Genomic DNA, 20,793 nt, shown 5'->3' on the forward strand with positions numbered 1-20,793 from the left:
CATACCACAGCCAAACCTTCCTGCTTGATAAATGTCTGGAGTAAGGAGGAGGTTGTTCTTTGCATTACGTATGGAGTGATTAGTCAGATAGAAAGAAACTGCTTTTTTCTCTTGATAATTTCTTTCCTGGGCTTGTGTTCCCATATGCTGGGTGAAGTGCACCTTGCTCCACTCTGTAATTGTCAAATCCTGAAGCATGCAGAAACAGCCTCTGAGAAAGTAAAGGCTATAGGTCTCTCTTGGAGAACCAGTTGCTAGGCTGTAATCCAGAGATCTTTACTGATCTAGGAGGCTGTACCAAAGAATTAATAGAAATATAGTATCTAGGACTGCCCATTAAAATTTGCTGATAAGATGTGATGGTCGAAGCAGCTGGCAGTAATCTGTGATCCAAAAACATTTGGGAAAATTGTCTTCTCATACAGAACAAGCTTATTTGCCATATTTACTGTTCGCTCTTCGTGGTGACTTAAAACTCTTTGAGGCACCTTCGGATGCTTCCCATGTTTACACTTCTGCTTCCTTTTGGCAGCACAGCATTTCTCTCTGTCAGGGCAGAGTGCTGTGCTCTAAGCTCCTCTCGTGTTTGCACAGTGACTCAGACCTTGCATTCCTCCCCTTGCTGATAGAGCCATCTCAGGGGCCTGATAGAAAGCTGGCCAGCTCTGCAGCCCCAGCAGTGATCCGTAGCAGACTTGGACCAGGCTCTTTGAGTCCTTTCTGCTGCTTCCAGCTCCCGTTAAGTGACATGGAGGAGTCTCCAAGCCTGCGTGTGTGTAATTAACTCCACAGTGCAAACAGAAGATGTTTGATCTTCTGACTAGTGAACAAGGTCTGATGTCAATAGCTGTTGATCCTGAGCGCAGGCTGATTGCTTCTCACAAACATTTCTCCTCACACTGCACGGGCCACTTACTGCTGTGCCCACAGCTGCTGTTATTGCAAGGGTGCTCGTACCCTTGTGTTTCTGTATGCCAGGCTCTCTGGGATCTTTGCTCTCAGCTTTCCTCAGTGTGAAAGAAGGGAAATCACAGCACACTAACACTAGAAGGGAGGGGAGAGGAGGGAGATATTATTTCAAAGTCAGTCTGCAGAGTCAGTGGGTGTGGATGGGAGGGAGGGAGGGAGATGCCCCTTGAGTGTAGCTTATGTCAGAAGTCGTGCTGGAGCTGTTCTGGCAGCAGTAGCTGTGATGGGGCAGAGCAGGCTGCCAGACCTTGTTAAACAGCACATGTTACAGGCTGTGATTGCACACTCACAAGTCCAGGGAAATGGTTCATAGGCTGGGTTTGTCTTTTCTTCTTCCAAATCCAATTACTTGGGACTGTTTGCAGGTGGCAGCATTACCTGTGTGAGCCATTTTACCTAATGTAGTCAGTCTTGAGACACCGTTGCTAACTTGGACCACATGCAGGCTGTTTTTTTTTCATTCTGGAACTCTTGAATGGGTCCCAGGTGGTCTCTTTTGTCCTCCCTGCTGCAGTATTTGATTTGTGCCAGTGAGCCAGACTCTTCATGCAGCAAATTTTTCCTCTACGTATTTCACCAGCAAGTCAAAGGGATGAGGCACATTTTGCTGTCACAGAACCTTCCTGATGTCTCCCAGAAAGGAGCAAAATATAACATGAGATGCATCCTTTTTCCACCATGCCTTGCAGTTACACAGATCTTTCTGTCCTCTGCTCTGTGTTGTATTTAGCACATCCTTCTTACGTAACAGCACCAAGCACATGCTGCTCTTTGAAGTGTAGGTGCCAGAGCCTGTCTGGCAGGGCCTCTCTGTCAGCTCAGTAGGGAACCAGAAGTGAAAAACTCACAGGCAGACAAACATGATAAATCTTGATCTCCACTTACTTTCATGTGTCCCAGAGTTCTACCAGTGTTTTCTGTTGCCTACCCTAAGATGCTGGGTTGTGAGCACGTTATGGACAGAATTTGTTTCATACTGTATTGGGAATGACTCAGGCACAAAGAGCTACTATCTATCAGTACCTCTTCTCTTGCTGAGACCAGCCCATGGTGACACTGGGCAGAAAACTGAATTCAGACTTCCTCAGTGCCAACAAATGTCTTCATCCCAAGACCATCTGTCTCCTGCTTCCCCATTTTGCTCTTCTCCTACTGTGAGTGGGAAAGCCATTCCTGCCCCCTGCCAGGGAAGCCTGTCCTTGCCTCCTCACCTTACCTGGTGTCACCAGAATTGAACCCAGGACTGTACTGCAATGGGTGCCCCTGCTGTGACTGAGGTCATTTTCCCTCCCTGCACTTGCAGACTCTGGGCAAGGAGTGCTAAATCAGCCATTCCTCCACCGACCTCAGTGTTCTGCTTTTGTTTTTCTAACTTCTAGCCATGGTGTGGTTTATGTCTGGCAAAGTGCCATTGTGTTATGGACACTGAGATGCTGAATTCCATGGCGCATATCAAAACCACACACTAGAGTTAGGCTGACAAGAGTCCTTCACACTCTTTTCCAAAAGTTAAACTAGTGAAAAACTGACAGGAGGAAAATATATCTGCTTGAGGGGAGAGATGGCTTGGCAAGACAGAGATAGTGCACAACCTCCTGAGCACTGCAGTGCTGAGACAGCTGCCATGGCTGTTGAGTGCCACTTCGCCCATGGATGTTAAAGTTTGGCAGGACATTTTTCAGGGGCTGCCTGTGCTGAAGGTTCTTGCAGGCTAAAACTTAGCAGCTGGTGTCTGTTTCTAGGACACCATCCTAGTGCAGTGTCTCTTTGCAGTCTCTGTTCAGATCTCCAGATACACCTGTTTATATTTTCAAGTGGGAGTTGCCAGTTGTTCCTTTACATTTGAGATGTCAGCTCCAAAGAGAATGAAAGCTGATGGGCTGTGGGCCCAGGAAGAACTCCTGTGACAACCATCCCTGTGCTGTATGGCCTGGCCTGCAGTGTGATACACCCTCCCTGGCCTGCTACCCTGCTGTAGCAGATTCTGCAGCTCAAGAGTTTGCCCTGGTTGTGCCTTGGGGAGAGGAAGGCAAGCTCCTGTTTTCCTGTGAAAGAGGGTTTGCAAGGTTTTTGACTAGTAGGGAGTTACTAAGTCTTGTTCACCTAAATGTCCTAGAGCCACTTGAATGGGATTTTGAAACAGTTCTGGACTCACGTACAGGGTTCAATTATCACACCCCTGCACCATTCCCAGGGATTACTGAGAGGTCTGTTACCCTCCTCTCCCGAGTTCTTCTTGTCTTACAAGCACTGTTTCCTGACAGACAGCCATGGCAGTCTGAGTTGTGAACAGCCTCTTGCTGACCATGGAAACAAGCTAGGCAGAAACATTTCTGTTGTACCTGATTTATCAGTATCCCATGTCTTTTTTATTTCAGATAAGCATCTTCATGACCCACCTATCCAACTATGGGAATGACCGTCTGGGACTGTACACTTTTGAGAGCCTGGTCAAGTTTGTGCAGTGCTGGACCAACCTTCGCCTGCAAACATTGCCTCCAGTCCAACTTGCAAAAAAGTACTTTGAAATCTTCCCACAAGAGAAAAATCCCTTATGGCAGGTGAGAAGGCAGCTTTTAATGCTCCTAGTGATTTTCTAAGAGGTGTATTCCACCTTTGAAGTGTAGCAAGACTGCTGATCTACAGTGCAGTGGGGTAAAGCATAAAGCTTTTAGATTTAACTTTTGTTGTTTCAGACTGTCTGTGGCAAATGGCAAGGTGGAGGGGGATGGGAAGTAGGAGCAGTAGGACACAGTCACAGTGTGAGCTTAGGGACAGGGATGACTCTTATACATGACCAGAGGCCAGCTTGCAGGCATTTGGATCATTAAAGGGCTTGTATTAGAGCAAGCTGCTGTGAAATGTAAAGTGTGCAAGCAAGAGCCTGTTTGGTGCTGGAGGAGCTTGCAGGCATGTTAATGTGATTAATCTCAAAGTAATTTCACACTGCAGAATTCATGTTCATTAAATAAAAACATGCTTATTCCATTTTATCCCAATGCAGCAGCTCTCTGCATGGTAATGAGCAGATGAAATTAACTGAAGGTGATAGAGTTGTCTGTCTGCCAGAAGTTCACAGATGCTGAGCTGTGCTGTTATGGTGGCCCAGCCCAGTATGGCTACATAGGGCAAGACCTGTGGTTAACACTCTCAGAGGGACTTTGGATCCCGGGTCACTGGAGCTTTTGAAAATAGTCCCCAGTGTTTTTACTTAACACTTCTTGATGCCTGGCAGAGCAGCAGTGTGGCTCTGAAGAGTTCTTCATATGCTAATAGCATTTTCCCGAGAGGACTGGCCCTTCCAGCTTTTCCTCCCTTTGCCATTGCCTCCTGTGGTAATGCTTAATCTCATCACTTGTGCTACAGAATCCCTGTGATGATAAAAGGCACAAGGATATCTGGTCCAAAGAGAAAACATGTGATCGACTCCCCAAGTTCCTCATCGTGGGACCTCAGAAAACTGGTAATGTGAATACTGTTATATAGACTGTGGCTTCCATCTCACTCTTGGAGAGAGCTGGAAATCTCCGTGCTGTAGATCTGTCTGCCTGCCCTTTGTGCAAGCTGCCAAATGGCCACAGAGGACATTTTAGATAATCTCAGTTATGTTCTAACCTAAATCTGACAAGTCTGTCAGTACTTTTCCCCCCGGCACTGTGCTTGGCTTGCCCTACCTGTTTTGGCTTTCCATGTAAGCTCAGAGAACCTGTGACCTTGGTGTGTCACAAACATAGGCTGTCAGCAGCACATACACTTAGCAAAGCTACAGTGAATGTCCCCTAGTGCTTTTATTGCTGCAGATCTGTGTACCCACTGCATGCTCCATGTCACTGTCATTGGGAGGGAGAGAAACTCCTGTCTGGTCTCTGTCACCACTTTTTAACTGCTATGGCATTGTGGTTGGCAGTGACAGCTGTATATACTGTACTGATGAGTTCCCTTCTAGGCTGAAGAGAGCAACATCTCTTCAGCTAAGACGAGGTCTTCAAGCCTTGGCTTTCTGTGTAATGCAGTGCAACAGCAGTACCAACTATGCACAGCAAACGGTGGCCCTGGACTTGGAACAAAGCTTGTCCCAGGAAAGCTGCTGTCCCCTGGCTGTGTTCCTGGGAAGCTCAGACAGAGTGTGCACAGCATGAACCCTCCTGTATCACGACCCAGGCTGGTTGCAGGTGGCTCAGTAAGAAAACCCTTCCCTTGGCTGATTGTCTGTCCTGCTGGAGACCCACAGCCATGTGCTGTTTGGGGTAAAGGGAAAACATCTACAGCAAAGGCAGGCCAAGGCATCTCTGGCAGAGTTTTCACCTCAGGACACTAATGTTGTCCCTAGCACACCTCCTGCCCAGGTCACCTCTCATGTGACAGGTTTGGGTTCTGCCACGTGCCAGTGTGGCTGTGCCACAGCAGCAGGGTAGCTGACGTGGGTGGCAGCTGTCTTGCAAAGGGGGCAGCTCAAATCAGCTGCCTGCAAATGTGGATTGAACTTGACTGATCAGTGCTTGGTGTCACTGCTGTTGTAACCTGCACGAGTTATGGGGTTGGTCAGCTACACAGGAGAGGAGTGTGCCCAGTGGGAACTGTTTCTTGCAGTGTAGGTAAAGCTTTTAATTGAGCCAAAACATTGTGTGACCCAGGTCCCGTTAACTGGTTCCTGTTGCAGGTACAACAGCTGTGCACTTCTTCCTGACCATGCATCCAGCTGTCACCAGTAACTTCCCAAGTCCATCCACATTTGAGGAGATCCAGTTTTTTAATGGCCCCAACTATCACAAAGGAATTGATTGGTAAGAGACCTGACACATGTTCTTCTGTGATATGGTGCACCCATGTTGCCTTTTCCTGAGTCTCTCTGTATGTCCTCCTCATCCTCCTTAGCAGCTTCTCTGTTTCTGAGCAACTGTTTTCCTTGCTATTACTCAGTGCATGCTTTCTGTTTTCCTGGTAACCCAACTGTGTAGTCCCAGGAGCAGCACAGGTAGTTTCTCATTTTACTGACTCTTCACCAGGAGAGTTGTAGGCATGATTTAGTTTTAAAAATTCAGCGAGTTTTTGTTGAATGCACTGCTGTCATGAAGTTACTTTTACTTTGACATGCAAAATAGATAGCAGTGTTCTCATTACAAAGTTCTTCATGGTTTCAGAGTTAAAACACATAATACTGGAGGGGACAACCTCCTTGCTATTGTTCTCGGGCCTTGACACTTAGAGGCACCACTGTGTTCCTTGTGCTGGCTCCAGTGTCCATATGCATACCTTGGTGTTTACCTGTGGAAGTTTCTACCTGGCAGGAAAATTCTAGTGACACCATGGCACTGTTACGCCACTATGTTTCCAGAGAGGAAGTTTAAAGGTGTTTCATACTCAAAGCAGTAGCTTTGGTTGACAGTGGCACTGGCCTCCCTTGTGCGTGGCTTTGAGGGATGGCTGTGTGGCATTAAGACATTCTGCTGTGGGATTTCTTTACCCATGAGTTGTGGAAGATTAACTTCTCTAGTCATTTAGAGGACTGTTGAAAAGATACTGGAAGATGGTTAGTACTTGAGCAGAGCTCACAAGAGTCAAGCACTACAGAGCAGTTGCACTAGCTGACAGGTTAAAGGCTTTTATGTGCATCTCCTGGATTGAGCATCCCGACTGATCTGAGTGTAAGATCACATACAAGGGGAGAATCTTTGTATTTCACACGGATTTACGTTTGTCGCACAGCTTAGATTTACGTTTGTTACACAGATCAGCCTTCCAGTGCTTCACAGTCCCCAGCCCCTCTTACCCTGTTATTCAAATATCTTACTATTTCCATGTTACTAATTTGACAAGCTTCTGTGAGGCAGGGCAGAGCTCTTTACCCTGCACCTCAGCTATGGACAGAGGTACAAAGAGACAAATGCTTTAGACAGGCTTGAGCAAGTGGTTGGTGACAAGGCAGGCAGATGATTCTGACTTTACTTTTGGACAAAATGTCTTTCCTGCTAAAGCTTGCAACTGGGACCTTACCCTCAGGTTTTTCCTTCCACTGCCCAGGGACTCGGGGAACACACTCTCGGCAAAATACTTTCTTACCTTTGTATCATTTCTCAACTTTCTTTGTCATGTGCCACCACCCCTTTTTGAGTCACGCCTCTGCCAGATCTGCACTCCTTTGCCCATTCCCTGCATTACTGGGGAGGTGCAGTTGTGCTGCAGCTGCGTCTGTTGAAGAGGAGTAAGGGCATTGTGGCCTGTACCTTTTCTTTTTGGGCCATGCTGCTCACCAGCATCTCATCTGTTTGGCAGGTACATGGAATTCTTTCCCATTCCCTCCAATGCCAGCACAGACTTCATGTTTGAGAAGAGTGCCAATTACTTTGACACAGAGGTGGTACCAAAACGTGGTGCAGCCCTGCTGCCTCGAGCCAAAATCATTACTGTTCTTATCAACCCTGCTGACCGAGCCTATTCATGGTATCAGGTAATTTCCCTGCACTGTGCTCTGGGTAAGGGCCACAGAGATATTTCAGTGGGGGGAGGCAGAAACTCATGGATGTGCTTCCCTAGAGGAGGCAGGTTCCCTGCAGGGTGTGGACAGATTCAGGTGCAGAGGCATTGGTGCGTGGCTGTGCTGAGTCGTGGGGGTCTGCACTGAGAAGTGTAAGGTGGAATCGTGTTCCTGCTCCTGAATTCAGTTTGTGGTTTTTTTTCAGCACCAGCGTGCTCACAATGACCCCGTGGCCCTCAATTACACCTTCTACCAAGTGATCTCTGCGAAATCCCAGGCCCCTCAGGAACTGCGCAACCTGCAGAGCCGATGTCTGTTCCCTGGCTGGTATTCCACTCACCTGGAGCGCTGGCTGACCTACTATCCTTCTGGGCAGGTAGGAGATCAGTCACTTGAGCTGCTTCTGGAGCCCCTTGCAGGTTTAGTGTGGAGGAGAGGGGAACAAACTGATTCATGAGCTTGTGCTACCCCCATAATTTTAATTTCACCTTCTTTCTTGTCTTTCGGAACAAAAGCCACTGCTTCCTTTGTCCTGATATGAGTGGGTAAGAAATCAAGCTCGAATACTCCAATTTTGCACTTTACTGTATTTGTAAAAGGAAATGAGTGCAGGAGGATACTGTCATCTCCTAGAAAGCTCCACAGTACTGGAAATTCCACCAAGAACAGCAGTATTAGCACTCCCTTCCTTTCATCTTGGCAGTCTGCAGTCCAGGGACCCTCTTCAGACACCTCCTGTGGTTTTGTTGCTTTACAGAAAGCCTCGTGGACTCTGCCTCTTGTTAGTTCCTATGTTGTGAAGCCTTTAGCTGTCTGCTAAAGGGAAAGTTCACTGCAGAGATGTCAGGATTTGGTGTTTTGTATATAAATTTGCGAAAAGGGAGATTAATAGACAGTGTAGACTATTTTGGTCTCTAAATTCCCAGGAAGTTTCTAAACTGTCTAAGATAGATATATAGATATCTATTTACATATATATATATGATTACTGTGAGTCAGGATGTTTTTTCAAGTTCTTTCTGCTGCTGGGGTTATTCTTAAGACAGTCTGTAATCCAGCAGAGGTTTATAATGTCCATTTGGTCTCTTATTCTTTGCCAAAGCAGCAGAGCCTGAACTGTACATGACAGATCTGCCAAGACTAAAAGAGAGATGGTAAAGCATTCTTAGGCTAGTATCTCATTGCCTTACTATTCCTGGAGGTTATTGCTGAGGAATGATGGAGCCAAACACACACCTCCTTGTACTTATTGCAGGTCAGTCTTCAGTTCATGTGACTATCGCTCCATTCTGTTCTTTGGAGTAGGTAATTTATTAGCTCAAATGTTGTTCATTGTCTATGAGACATGTAACAGTAGAATTGTCACAGGTCACAGAAGCATACCTAGCACAATGGCTGCTGACATCTGAGAAAAAAAACGTTTCCAGAGACAATCTGTACGTCCTACTGCTGGGCCTTAGTGCTTTGTTACAGGGCATTTGGCCAAAGACAACTTTATTAAGCAAAGCCTGTCATGATTTACTGTTTTATGGTACTTGTGGCCCATTTCATAACTTCTCTATCTGTGGTGACAAATGGGCCACATCCCTCCACTGTGTTGTTCTAGAACAGACACATTTGGCTGCCTGTACTCAGAGGCTGGGGCAGTTGGAGATGGAGGAACTTCACAGGTATCAGTCAGCACAAGCTGGCAGAGGCTAAGGCAGCTGTTCTCTTTTCAGCTTCTCATTGTGGATGGTCAGGAGCTGAGACACAACCCTGCCTCTGTAATGGACAACATTCAGAAGTTCTTGGGAGTTACACCGCTCTTCAACTACACCCAGGCCCTAAGGTAGGGAAATAATTCGGTTTTGGGAGGATGCTTTCTCAGCCGGGAAGTTCTTGATTGAAAGAACGCTTCGTTCTCTGATCACAAGACCTGCCAAGGTTTCACAGTTATGCCTAACCCTAAAATTAGATTCAGATAGCATGAGATGCTTTGTGGAGACTGGAATCATACCTTGGTGTTTCCTGAAATTATAGGGGAAGGACAAGGTTTTGCCGCTGTCATGGAGAAGTCTGAGGTTGTTCACAGCAGTAACTATGATGTCTTTTTCCATTTGGTCTTTGTGTTTCAGAAAAGGTGCTGGAATTATTAGGACTCCTTATGCTTTATGTTATACCTGTATCTGACAAAAAGCAGAGAAGGTATGATAAAAAATGTGTGACAATCTGCTCATACCTTCACCCAGATGGCGATTAGGGCCACACTACAGAGTTTTGAGGTATTAGAGATGACGTGGATTTGACAGGTGCCCAGAGCTGTGAGGGAGTGTTAGCAGAGGCACCACCTCCGTGCTACAGTTGCTGAGCCATGACTGTGATCTTGCCCACACTGCATGTGCAGCGAGTCTGAATAGATTAAGTGCTGTTGAAGGTGTACTGTGGCCATACCAGTGTTCAGTGGAAACTCTGCAAGCCCACTGAAGATGCTGAATATTGTTCTTTGCAGCTGAAGTCTGTTTTCACATCTTCTCTGCTGTCACACCTATGCCGGGTGAGGATGCATGCACATGTACATGTAGGCACAGAACAATTGCCCTTTCACAGTAAAGACAGGACAGTTCAGTTCTCCCATTATAGCTGTTTTCCAACGGGTGGCACATGGCTCCTCAGGGGGAACATATTTAGAGAAATGTCAGGTTACTTGAAAGCTTTACTTGCTGCAGCACATGTGCTGATGGTGAATGGAGTATTTATGGTAGTGGCACTGGCTGGTACCCGTCAGCCAGGGTCAGAAAATAATTGCCTCACATTTATTTGAGGGACTTGCTCAAACCTCAAGCTCACCTTTAGCCATCTGAAGGGATAGACCAGGCCAGATTCAGACATGGTTCCCAGCATTACCTCATGCCTGTGTTTTAACAAGAAAAGAAACACTTGACTCTTTATAAACATTTAGGGGATTCTCTGATACTCAGCTATAGCAAGGAGATTTAAAGAATTTACATACACTAAAAAACTGATTATTATCTTTCCCCCCAGCTGAACAGACAAATGGTGTAACCATGTCACCTCTGAAATTTGCATAAAGTTGAAATAGTCACGTTTGTAATGGAGTTCTTGTCAAAGTAGTCCAGTGCTAAAAAGACCTCAATGAACCAATATCACAAAATAAATAGGTAAAGCACTGAAATAGGAAATAACTATGGACTTAATTTATTCTGCTGCTAATTTGATAAGTGGCTGTACCTTTCAAAGATAAATGTCTTTTTCAGATTTGATGAAGCAAAAGGATTTTGGTGCCAGCTGCTAGATGGAGGAAAGACTAAATGCCTAGGAAAGAGTAAAGGAAGGAAATATCCTGATATGGATTCCTTGGTGAGTAGCTGTCTCAAATCTCTTGGCAACAAGAGATGTAGAAACATCCCAGCAAACCCACATGGATTTTCCTACCATCTGTCCTAGATGACCTGTGGAACAAGCGTTGAGGGTAACATCTTCTTTCATGTTCATGTGGTCTGTTTTTTCCACACAGTCACGGCTCTTTCTAAGAGACTTCTACCGGGAGCACAACATTGAATTATCCAAGCTGATGAACAGGCTTGGGCAGCCCCTTCCAACCTGGCTCCGAGAGGAACTGCAAAACTCCAGCTGGAGCTGAGAGGGACTCCCTTGCCCCCAGTGCCACTGGGATGTGTGGTGCTCCAGCTGTGCTATGATGCCATCTCTTGTCAAGCCAAAACAACCGGACAAAGGAGCAGGAGCAGAGAATGTGCATGTGGAGCCTTCCCCATCCTTGGAAAGGGAAGCTGCCCCGACACTGCCTTGGGGCATAGAGTGCAAGTCACATTCTTGAGTATTAATGGTGTGCTACTACAATTCGACTTTTACTTACAGGAAGGATTTGGAATGCCTACCCTACTTTGAGCAGGGGAGAGAGCAGAGTTAACCTTTGTGCATTTTTAAATTACTTTTCTCAGTCTATGAAACAGGCATGAGCACGAGTTAATATGTTACTCCTCCTGAGCCCAGAAATAAAGGCTGAAGAGGGGAAACAGTTGAGCCCACTGCTGAGAAATGAGCAGCAGCCTAATAAAAGGGGAATCTAGTGCAGTGAAGGCCAGCTTTTATCCGTAGTCTATTTGGCATAGCGAAGCCCAAGAACGCCTTGTTCCTGCCCGTGCCCATTGCTTACAGTGCCGCTGCGTGGGGATGGTGGGGACTGCACCTGCGGGGACAGGGAGAGACAGGTAACCTTGTCTCTCCTTATCTGCAGTGCTTCGCGTGTGATACAGTGGCTCTCGTCAATGAATTGCTTTGTTGTCTTAGAGAAAAGGTTTGCCACATGTGGCAACATGGCAAGTATTTCTCTGCAGGGACTTTAGACATTTCAAAAGATAACCAAGGAGCAGTAATGTCCCTGTAGAGCACTTGGGAGGTGTGTGTAAGTGCAGCACAGCTGCAGGAGAGGCAAAGCTCAGGTATTCTAGAATAAAGCTGATGCTAGAGCTGAAAGCAGGCAATTCAGTTCCCCATGTCTGATCAGCTTAAAAAAAAATCCAACAGTTCCAGCGCCCCTACCACATAATCCAGGTGCTAGCACTGTTTTAATCTTGCACTCCACCAATCCAAGGAGAAAAGCAAAACAGTTAAAAGTAAGTCTTGTTCAAATACAAAGGGAAGGCTTTGCATCAGAAGTGATTTCCTATGCCCAAGAGGAGCTTCTGCATCTGGTAAAGTAAGTACACTAAGGTACTTTGCCTCCTCCTGCAGTTGCTGGATAATTATTCTCAGAGGAAATCCTCCATCATGGTTGTACATATTTTCTTTCAGCCGTGGGCTTCTGGAATGGCATGGGCCATCCCCTCCTTCCCAGGCACAGGTGGTCCTTGGAGAGAGCTGCAGGGGGGGCAGGATCCACATGAACAGATTATGGGAACTTCCACAACTGTCAAAAGCCACTTCTCCCAGCCAGAGAGAAGTTGCTTTAACTGAGCTTTTCCATTGAGCCTTAGGTATTGTGTATTTCTGAATGAATGGTGCATTTACCGTTGTATGTAAATGTATATAGTATGCAATATAGTATTTTATTTCATGTGCCCTTGGAAAGGGTTATTTTGTGCAGCCAAAAAAACAGATGGAAAAACTAGAAACCCCTCTCTCATTCCTGTTAGAGAGAAAAGCCCAACTTCCTGCACTTGATTAATGTATAGCATCATTCACATTGAATGATAATGAAGAAATTCTTGGCTCTCGAAGCTGAGCACATGTGTCTGAATAAAAGCTAGAAGTAGCAGTAAGTGGAGATTCAATAAATGTACTACTTATTTTTCTTCTTTGTGATGATTTGGAGTGGTTTCATGGACCTTAAGCTGGTACAAGGGTAAGAAAAATCAAAAATTCTCCTCCAGACCTTAAGAGCTGGTATTTGGAAGAGTAACAGTGCTGTTTAACTTACATTTGAAACAACATCAAAGCAATGTGCTGCTAAAGCTTACAGCCAGCCTGGAGTTTGAGATTCACTCTTACTGGTTTGCAACAGTGGTGACTTTGGGGCCATTCCTGGCTGCTAGCAGTGGTTTCCAGCTGCTGTGCCTGCCATAGCAGAGCTTGGCTCTGCCCCTTCAGTCCAGGTGTACCTGGCACAGCAGCCCTTACAGTAAAAACTGTAAGAAAAACATTGTTTGAATAGTCACAGGTGTGAGAGCATTGTAAAACAGTCCCACAGCTCTCCCTCCACCAGACACTTCACAAATAACCCTGGCAGCAGCAAGGCAGCAATTTTCACATGCTGCCACTGGAGGTGGAGAATCCGTCCCAGGACCAATGATTGTGCTGCTCACTTAAACACTTTCCTGCTCTTCATTCGTTATAGGTTGCCACACAATTACTTCATGCTTTACCTCAGACTATGCTACATCTTTGAGGAGATGCCCAGTAAAAATAAACATGGTATGAAGAATAAATGCTGGGAGGGGCTCAGTAAGTATCAGTATTACTTGACTGGTAATAGTCTGTCACTCAAGGCACTGAAAGGCAACTGTGGAGTCTCAGTATCTATTCCTTCCCTCCTCTAGTTGCTTAATTTCTGTACTGCACTAGTTCCTACTGCTGATGTTAATGACAAAAAAGTACCTGCTGTGGTCAGTTCCAAATATAGGATGTCCTTACCTGATGAAGAGCTGTTTTCAAATCTGCTACCTCTCTCTGACAGCACATGGATGCAGAAGCTACCAGCTTTGCAGACATCTCTTCAAAGCTATGAAATCAAATGCTGCCTCCCAAGAGAAGCTTGTGTAATATCAGAAGCTCTATGATACCAAAAAGCCAACAAACCCCATCTTTTTAGTGAGAGACACTGGGTAATAAATACTGACCCATTAGGCACTAAAACATTCCAGATCCTCACACTTCTTAAGTGGAAACAAACCTCACCTTCTTCCTCACTGCTTCACAGCAGAAATTCATGGTAACCAGTTCACTGCCAAGACAAGGAAAATGAGAAGCACAAAACAGTACCTTAAGGTCCTGTTTAACACATTACCAAAAAATACATTTTTTTTTGGTAATGTATTAAAAAAATATCTTCCTGTTGTTTCTCAGCCATTACATGCAGTTGGAAAAAAAATCCTTTGAGTCCTTGCTGATCATTTTGCTGTGTCAGTAGTAACATGGCCAGAAAAGTAATGATAAACAGGTCTGAACATGCCAAAGGAATCAAATCTGCTGAATCCTGAGGGACTCCTGGCTGACACCATGCAACTGCACACAAGACACCACCATAGTAGCAGCCAACACATACAATTGTTTTCAGGCTGCATCAAGCCAGAAATCCCATCCCCCATCACAGCAGAACATAGGATGGAGCACTGGTACCTCCTCTCCATTTATCTGTTTGTTTTTTCTTAAAGGCTTGTGGGGGTTAAAAAACACAACAAACAGGTAATATCCACCTCTGAAATACTTAGCAGGCTGGTTTTCCTACAAAAAGTATTCCAAACAATCATCTCCACTATTCCATGTGGAAAGAAATAATCTATTTTTAGCTTTAAAAAGTGGTTTTCTTCCTAAACTTGGTTTCTCACCTTTCTCATCTCATTGCATTGTCAGCTCTCACATCTCTCCACAATGCTTGTAAACCAGCAGGTCCAGATTGGTGACACCATCCCAGGAGTCAGAATCCAGCTCATGGTTATGTCATTTACAGTAACAGCATCATAAATCAGGCTGGGCTATAACCCCTCAGAGTGACAGGAAAACGTCCTTTTCAAGACTTGGAGAAAAAGTTCCTGGCTGATTTAAGTGAGGTAGTGCAAGTATGACATGGAAGGAAATGTCAGGGAGACAGTCCCTGTTTACAAGGCATGCTCTGTACATATACCAGCAATGTACTAGATTTAATGCATTTCCACCATTTTCCCCTTAAAACTCACATCATCCCCTTCGTGGCAAAAAAGGAATTGGTCAGTGCATCCTGGACAGCAGCACTAAGTAGTCTGTAACTGGGAGCAGACAATGCCCTCAAGATAAAAAGTAATTTGTTTACAGAGCACAGTCAGTCTTTCCAAGAAGCAGAAACACTATTCAGTAATGGCAGCTCCTGACAGCACACGTGGTTCATCTGCATGGTGCCCTCAGGGAAAGCAGCTCAAATGGAAACCCTCACCCAGAACAGCCCCAGGCTGCACTTCCAGCTTCCACAGATTACTGGGAGTACTCCCGCTACTTTGGGAGAGGTGCCTCCACCACCCTGCTCCAAATGCAAAACACCCTTAAAATGGAAACAGGAAGCAGAAATGAGTTCAAAAGCCACATCTGCATTATTCTGGGGGCAAGGGGATAGTGAGGGGGACGCAGATTTAAAAAAAAAAAAAAACCACCAACCAAAAGACCCTGCCTTCACCATAATCCTGTCAATGGCACTTAAATTAATGCACAGAAAGAGAAAACACAAAATATTTTAAATAAACTGTAGTTGAGAGCCATTTGGTCTATGGCTTAAAAGAAAGGACATACAACAGTCATGGTGAGCAAATGTTGAGAAGGCCTGATGGCTGAACTTGCTTTTTTTATTTTCTGCACCTCAGTTGAAAAAAAAGTCCCATCAGTGATAGCAGTCTGTGAGAACACATCTCTATTTCTCTTTTGGCACATTTGCTTCCCAGTTACATCCTGAAAAATTAATTTTTCTATCATGCCCATCTCTTAATGCCTAGGTAAGAAAAATACAACTTTTCTGCCTCTTACATAAAACTATTTTAAATTTTTGCCATGTTGTTACAGCTGACAACTTTGACCAAGAGGTGGTGAAGAACTTCATGGGTGCTTCCATGCTTACCCCATTTCCACTGACTGAGGTTTGCAAGGCTGTTCAGAGCACTCTGGCACTGTGTAGCAGTAGCTAAACTGGTGCTAAATAAGCTGAGAAAGTCAGCTTCCTTCTGCTCCAAAATGCCACAGTTTCAGGTTTGATAAAAACCAAACTCAAGCAAAAAAAAAATTTAAAACTTCCGTTTCAACAACTCTCCAGAAGGGTAGGGCTCTCCAAAAATCAAAATATAGATCCCATAGTAAGGACTGTAAACAAAACTAGACAGGGAGGCTTTTCAGCTAATTCCAGCCATACCTGTTGCCAGTCACATCATTTCATTACAGGACAGCTCCAACTCACCTTCTTCATGGGCTGTAAAGACACTGAAGTACAAAGGCAAAGGTCCATTTTGTTAACTCATATTCCCAGAAAGTGCCTCCAAAAGACAATTTTAACAGGCAAAAAAGATGGTAATAGGTGAAGATGTCCAGAGACAGAGACACTTCATATGTTACTTGCAAAGTCTTGGAGAACATTTAACTCCAATTGAAAAAACACATGGGTTAACTGAAAGTCAAAGGAAATTTGAGTTGCCTGCAACCTCTTTTATAGGTCCTCTGCTGAAATGTCTTTTCAGAATTTCTAAGCCTATATATTTTTCCCCACTCCTGGAATAGTGACCAAGCTAACAAGACTGCAGTGGGTAATTGTTCTAACAGGAAATTAATGCTTCTGGGATTGTCAGAGCTCATCCCATCTCTTATAAAGGAAAAATACCTCAATAGCCTCACAGCCACATGGCAAGAAAAAAACATCATAATCTCCTTCCTCACTTTCTTCTGTCCTTGCTCAGATATATTTCAGGGGACAAGGGTCAGGAACACAAGAAATTAACAGACACAGTGATCTGAAAACTTGCCTGCTCAGGGTCTAAGTGTATTTTCCCAATCAGTGTCACAGATGAGACTCTGACATTTCATTTCCAATTCAATCCAAATGCTTAATGCTGCAAGTCACTTCTGCTCCTGATACTTAACATTCAGCCCTTTTACCCATTTCCTTCTGCTTCTTTCCTTTTAAAACATGCTCCCTTCTCTTCCACAGATGTTCTCCTATAGCATTAGAAACGAAAAGATTAGACTTTATTAGACACCTCATTTTTCTCTAAGCTCCTTTCACAGTTCTGAACATGCAAGAACCAGAGCACAGAAAGTGTGCTAGGAACCCAAACCTTCCACACATCATCAGGCTCTGCTCTCCAGTCAAATGCAGAAGCCCTGCCCAATAACAGGCAGCTCATAATCAACATAGACTTTAGTTTAAAAAACATCGAACTTACTAACCCATTATTATGCCCATCTGCATTTCTAGGCAGCATGTAGCTAGACACCTTATGTAGGAATACAAGGAACTCTAAAGAGATCTTTAAATAGTTACCATTGCACAATCAGAAGCCTCAGTCATACTCTATGGCCCGTGCAGTACACAAAGCCAAACCAAAAGAGCCTGTTCATCTCTTTTGCCCTGTGTCTATGAGTTCTTTTTGAGAGTATCATTGAAAATATCAAATGGGTACATATTTCTAACTTGCAGAAACTCATTGGCTAAAACCCAAGTAAGAAGCAAAATACATTACTATTGAGAAACTGGATTCTTAACATCTACAAAGTCATCTAACTTCCACTTTTAAAAGCCCTGAAATTTATGTGCTTATACACTTAAGCTATCTAAACTTAATTTTCAGCAATGCTGTCCCTACTAGATATCTTTCACAGTCCACCAAGTACCTCTCTAAATACATGGGAGCACCTGCTGTTCTGCACAACACAATTTTCTGGGAAATACAAGGCTCTACATTATCACACAGTATCAAGGCTAGAAAAGGAACCCAGTGACTGACAGAACTGTAGGCAGAACATCCCATCCCCATCCAACATGTACCTCAGCCTCGGCAGAGGCACATGACTCTCAGAGCAGTACCAGGCAAGAAACCTTTGGGCCCCAGCTTGTGCTGGATTGCTGCTCTCCAGAGCACAGCAGCCACCTACAGGACTCACAGGAGCTCCCACTGACAACAGCTGGCCAGCTCCTTCAAACTGCCAACATCATAGCAGAGAGAAGAGAGAGTCAGTCTAAGAAAACAAGTGTTTAATCAGGAAACGAGAAGAGAGGAGGGATAAGAAACTGATTACAGGAGAGTAATACCCCAGCCAAAAGAAACAGGATTGTACAACTTGTAACAACCAGGATCAAAACATTCTATGAGCCAGCAGTGCCCAGCGAGGGACACTCCTGAGAAAGAGCCCAAGCACTTCTGGCAGTCTCCAGGCAGTTCAGTGCAGTCAAGGACTCACTGCCCAAGCTCCAGTCTCTGTCCTCAGCTGCTGCAGAAAGCTGCAGAGGTGGCCCTGGCCCTGCTACTCCAGTCTCAGCTTCTCTCACCAGGAGTTGCTGAAAGGGATGGAGGGAGCACACGCTGTGCACTGCAGTTCCAGCCACTCCCCAACAGGAGATGGTGTGTGGAGTAAGAGAAGCCCATACAAAAAAAAAAAAAAGTTTACATATTTATAAATGCCAAAATAAATATTTAAGACAGAATCCCCAACCCCTCTAACACGTGCGTAATCACACTGCAAACTGCTCGCAGGACAGCCTCCCAGGGCTCAGGGAAAAAAGCGGTGACTACACCACAGGGCAGCCAGCTCAACTTCCTTCTCATTTCCTGATGCTTCTGAAGCCTGCAGCCCACTGAGAAGGAGGAGGAAGAGCGAGCAAAGCAGAGCGCCAACACGCAACAGTGCTGGAGAGGAATGTCATGGTATAAATACATCAGATCAGTGGTTTCCAACAAGTTAAAACTAAAATAAAAAAGACACCAGAAGGAAGGATGGTGTAAATGGAACTACAACTATGTTGGGCAAAGGGTTGTGTGTCCGTGCAGCTCCACCCGATGTCATGGTGAGAAGGTGGTCATTTCCAGAGAGACCCTTTGCCACAGCTCCTTTGTCTGCTTGCTGCGCTTTAGGTTCTGGAGAATATCATTAAACTGCATCATGCCCATGGGAGTCAGGCAGAAGGCGCTTCTGGCGCTGCGGATGGCATTCACAAAGTCATCGTAGTCAGCTGGAGTGAGATGGATCAGCCGATGATGGATGTACTGGATGGGAACAGGGAAAGAGCCTTAAGGCATTTGCTCACCACCCTCCTGCTGTGAAACTCAGAAGATTGAGCTCCCAAGGCAATAGTTCACATGGTCCTGTTACCCACCAGTGGTCCCAACACTCGCAGCTCTGACAAAGAAGAGTACCTTAAAAGCAGCAGTGTGGTATCCTACACCCCAGCGCACCCAAGGGCAGTGCTCCCTCAGAGCACCAAAATGCAGTACATAGCATAAGCAAATGCCCTCTGTGTCATGAGCACTGAATTGGGCCCTAGTGCAGCACTCAAGGGCCAGGTAACATTCTATCCTACCAGCATTCAAACCTCACAACTTTTCATTCTGCAGGTTACACTCAGCCTGGTCACTGTGCATCTCCTTGGCAAGGAACATGGGCTGAGTAAAGTTTACACTAAATTGCTACAAAATATCTCTAGGCTTAACATTCACTTTTATCAGCTTTTCACAGAAGGCTACAAACGAGCAGGTTTCGCTTTCAAGATCAAATGAAGAAGCCATTATGTCTCAAAAGTACTGTCCGAGGGGACAGAACAGCTAATCTGATCTGGACAATATGGTTACAGAATCACCCTTTGGTCATTTATTCAAGAGAAGAAGGTATATGTGAGGTGTTCTGATTGCACTGTTTTAAAGAACAGGCAGCTTTGGTATCCCAGCTGGCTCACTGAAACACTGGTTTCAACAAAGCCTGGGATATCTGTTCTAGTAGCTGACCAAGCCATTTCCACTGTTAGTGTCAGCACTGGCATACCAGACAGCCATGCCAGGGCTTCGTGAAGAGAGGAAAACATGCTACGACTAACACAAGGCAAGTAAAAAGGATGGGCTAGGGACAGGGTGGGCAGGGGCTTGAAAACATAGCAAGGAAACTTCAGAAGTTAAAAGGCACACATAGGTAGCATTTGGAGGAGGAAGACACACAACCATCCCAGCCTTCATGGAAGAGCACAGGAGGTAGAAGGCCTTGGCAGAAGCAGTACAATGAGCTCCTTTGCATGCAGCCCCCATACAGGCAAATGATATGTATTCCAGTCCCTGCTGAGGGAGAAGGATGCATCAGGAAATGGACCAATTCAGCTCTCAGTCCTAAGGCCCCTTCCTCTTTGCACATGCACACAGAGGCAACACCTGCAAGGCAGGCAATGGCCTGGCAGCTCTGACAGGCAGGAAGATAAGCCACACTTTACCTGCATATAGGCCTGCTGGCACCTCTGCACCAGCTGGTGGAAGGCTGGGGTGCGCAGGTGGTTGTGCACATGGGCAGGGTTGAGCCTCTGCAGAGCTTCCATGATGATCTCCTGAAGCACAAAAGGGCTCAGCACGCCCTTGGCTGCACCAACACAAAACTGATGCACGTAGTTTACACCTGCACAGAAAGAAGTCAGAACAACAGTGCTAAGATAACAGACACACAAGAAATCACACTTCACAGCCAGAACCTGGATCTGAAGCACCTTCTTCTCAAGTGTAATGCATCCTCCAGCAGGCTTGAGAGAGACAGTCTAGCAAACTCATGGGCACAGAGAAGATTCTGCTATATCCATCAAGTCTGAGGAGAGACCAGGTACCACCTCAGTTACTGTTCAAAAATTCACCTTTCTTTAAAGGAGATGTGAAAGAAAACTAATGTGGCAAGGTAACTAGAAAGACAAGGATAACACTGTACCTTCTCCATTGTTTCTTGACTGCCAATCAAGGAAGCACCTAGATGCCTCAGCACTCAGGCTTTAAGGAAGCTAGTAGACATTAAGTCAAGCTTCACCAATTCCTACAGTGGAGCTCTGCCAGCAGGAGCAGCAGAAGCTGTGCCACTAAACAGGCTGTTTGTAAAGGTTTAGTTCTTACTGTTTATGAAAGAACTAAAAAAATGAGCTGACA

The 20,793-nt window shown here is 45.3% G+C and overlaps 2 protein-coding genes across 7 annotated transcripts in view; one reads left to right on the forward strand and one right to left on the reverse strand.

Annotated features, from left to right (window-relative positions):
- The window catches only part of NDST2 (N-deacetylase and N-sulfotransferase 2), a 130,861-nt gene extending 118,103 nt beyond the window's left edge, over positions 1-12,758 (forward strand). For all 6 annotated transcript variants that reach the window (XM_088168963.1, XM_014879893.2, XM_014879894.2 and 3 more), the window contains 8 exons: positions 3,348-3,530; positions 4,336-4,432; positions 5,630-5,753; positions 7,243-7,417; positions 7,650-7,820; positions 9,166-9,275; positions 10,702-10,804; positions 10,962-12,758. In XM_088168963.1, the coding sequence (XP_088025089.1) occupies positions 3,348-3,530; positions 4,336-4,432; positions 5,630-5,753; positions 7,243-7,417; positions 7,650-7,820; positions 9,166-9,275; positions 10,702-10,804; positions 10,962-11,087 (1,089 nt within the window). In that variant the 3' untranslated portion in view covers positions 11,088-12,758. The remainder of the gene's footprint in view (positions 1-3,347; positions 3,531-4,335; positions 4,433-5,629; positions 5,754-7,242; positions 7,418-7,649; positions 7,821-9,165; positions 9,276-10,701; positions 10,805-10,961) is intronic.
- A 5,112-nt stretch (positions 12,759-17,870) lies between these two features.
- ZSWIM8 (zinc finger SWIM-type containing 8) overlaps positions 17,871-20,793 on the reverse strand; it is a 54,301-nt gene continuing 51,378 nt past the window's right edge. Inside the window, exons 25-26 of the mRNA XM_014879937.2 lie at positions 20,103-20,281; positions 17,871-18,894 (exon numbers count right to left, since the gene is read on the reverse strand). Coding sequence (XP_014735423.1) covers positions 18,691-18,894; positions 20,103-20,281 — 383 coding nt within the window. The 3' untranslated portion in view covers positions 17,871-18,690. The remainder of the gene's footprint in view (positions 18,895-20,102; positions 20,282-20,793) is intronic.

Source organism: Sturnus vulgaris, chromosome 8, assembly GCF_052056855.1.
Source record: "Sturnus vulgaris isolate bStuVul1 chromosome 8, bStuVul1.hap1, whole genome shotgun sequence".
NCBI lineage: Eukaryota > Metazoa > Chordata > Aves > Passeriformes > Sturnidae > Sturnus > Sturnus vulgaris.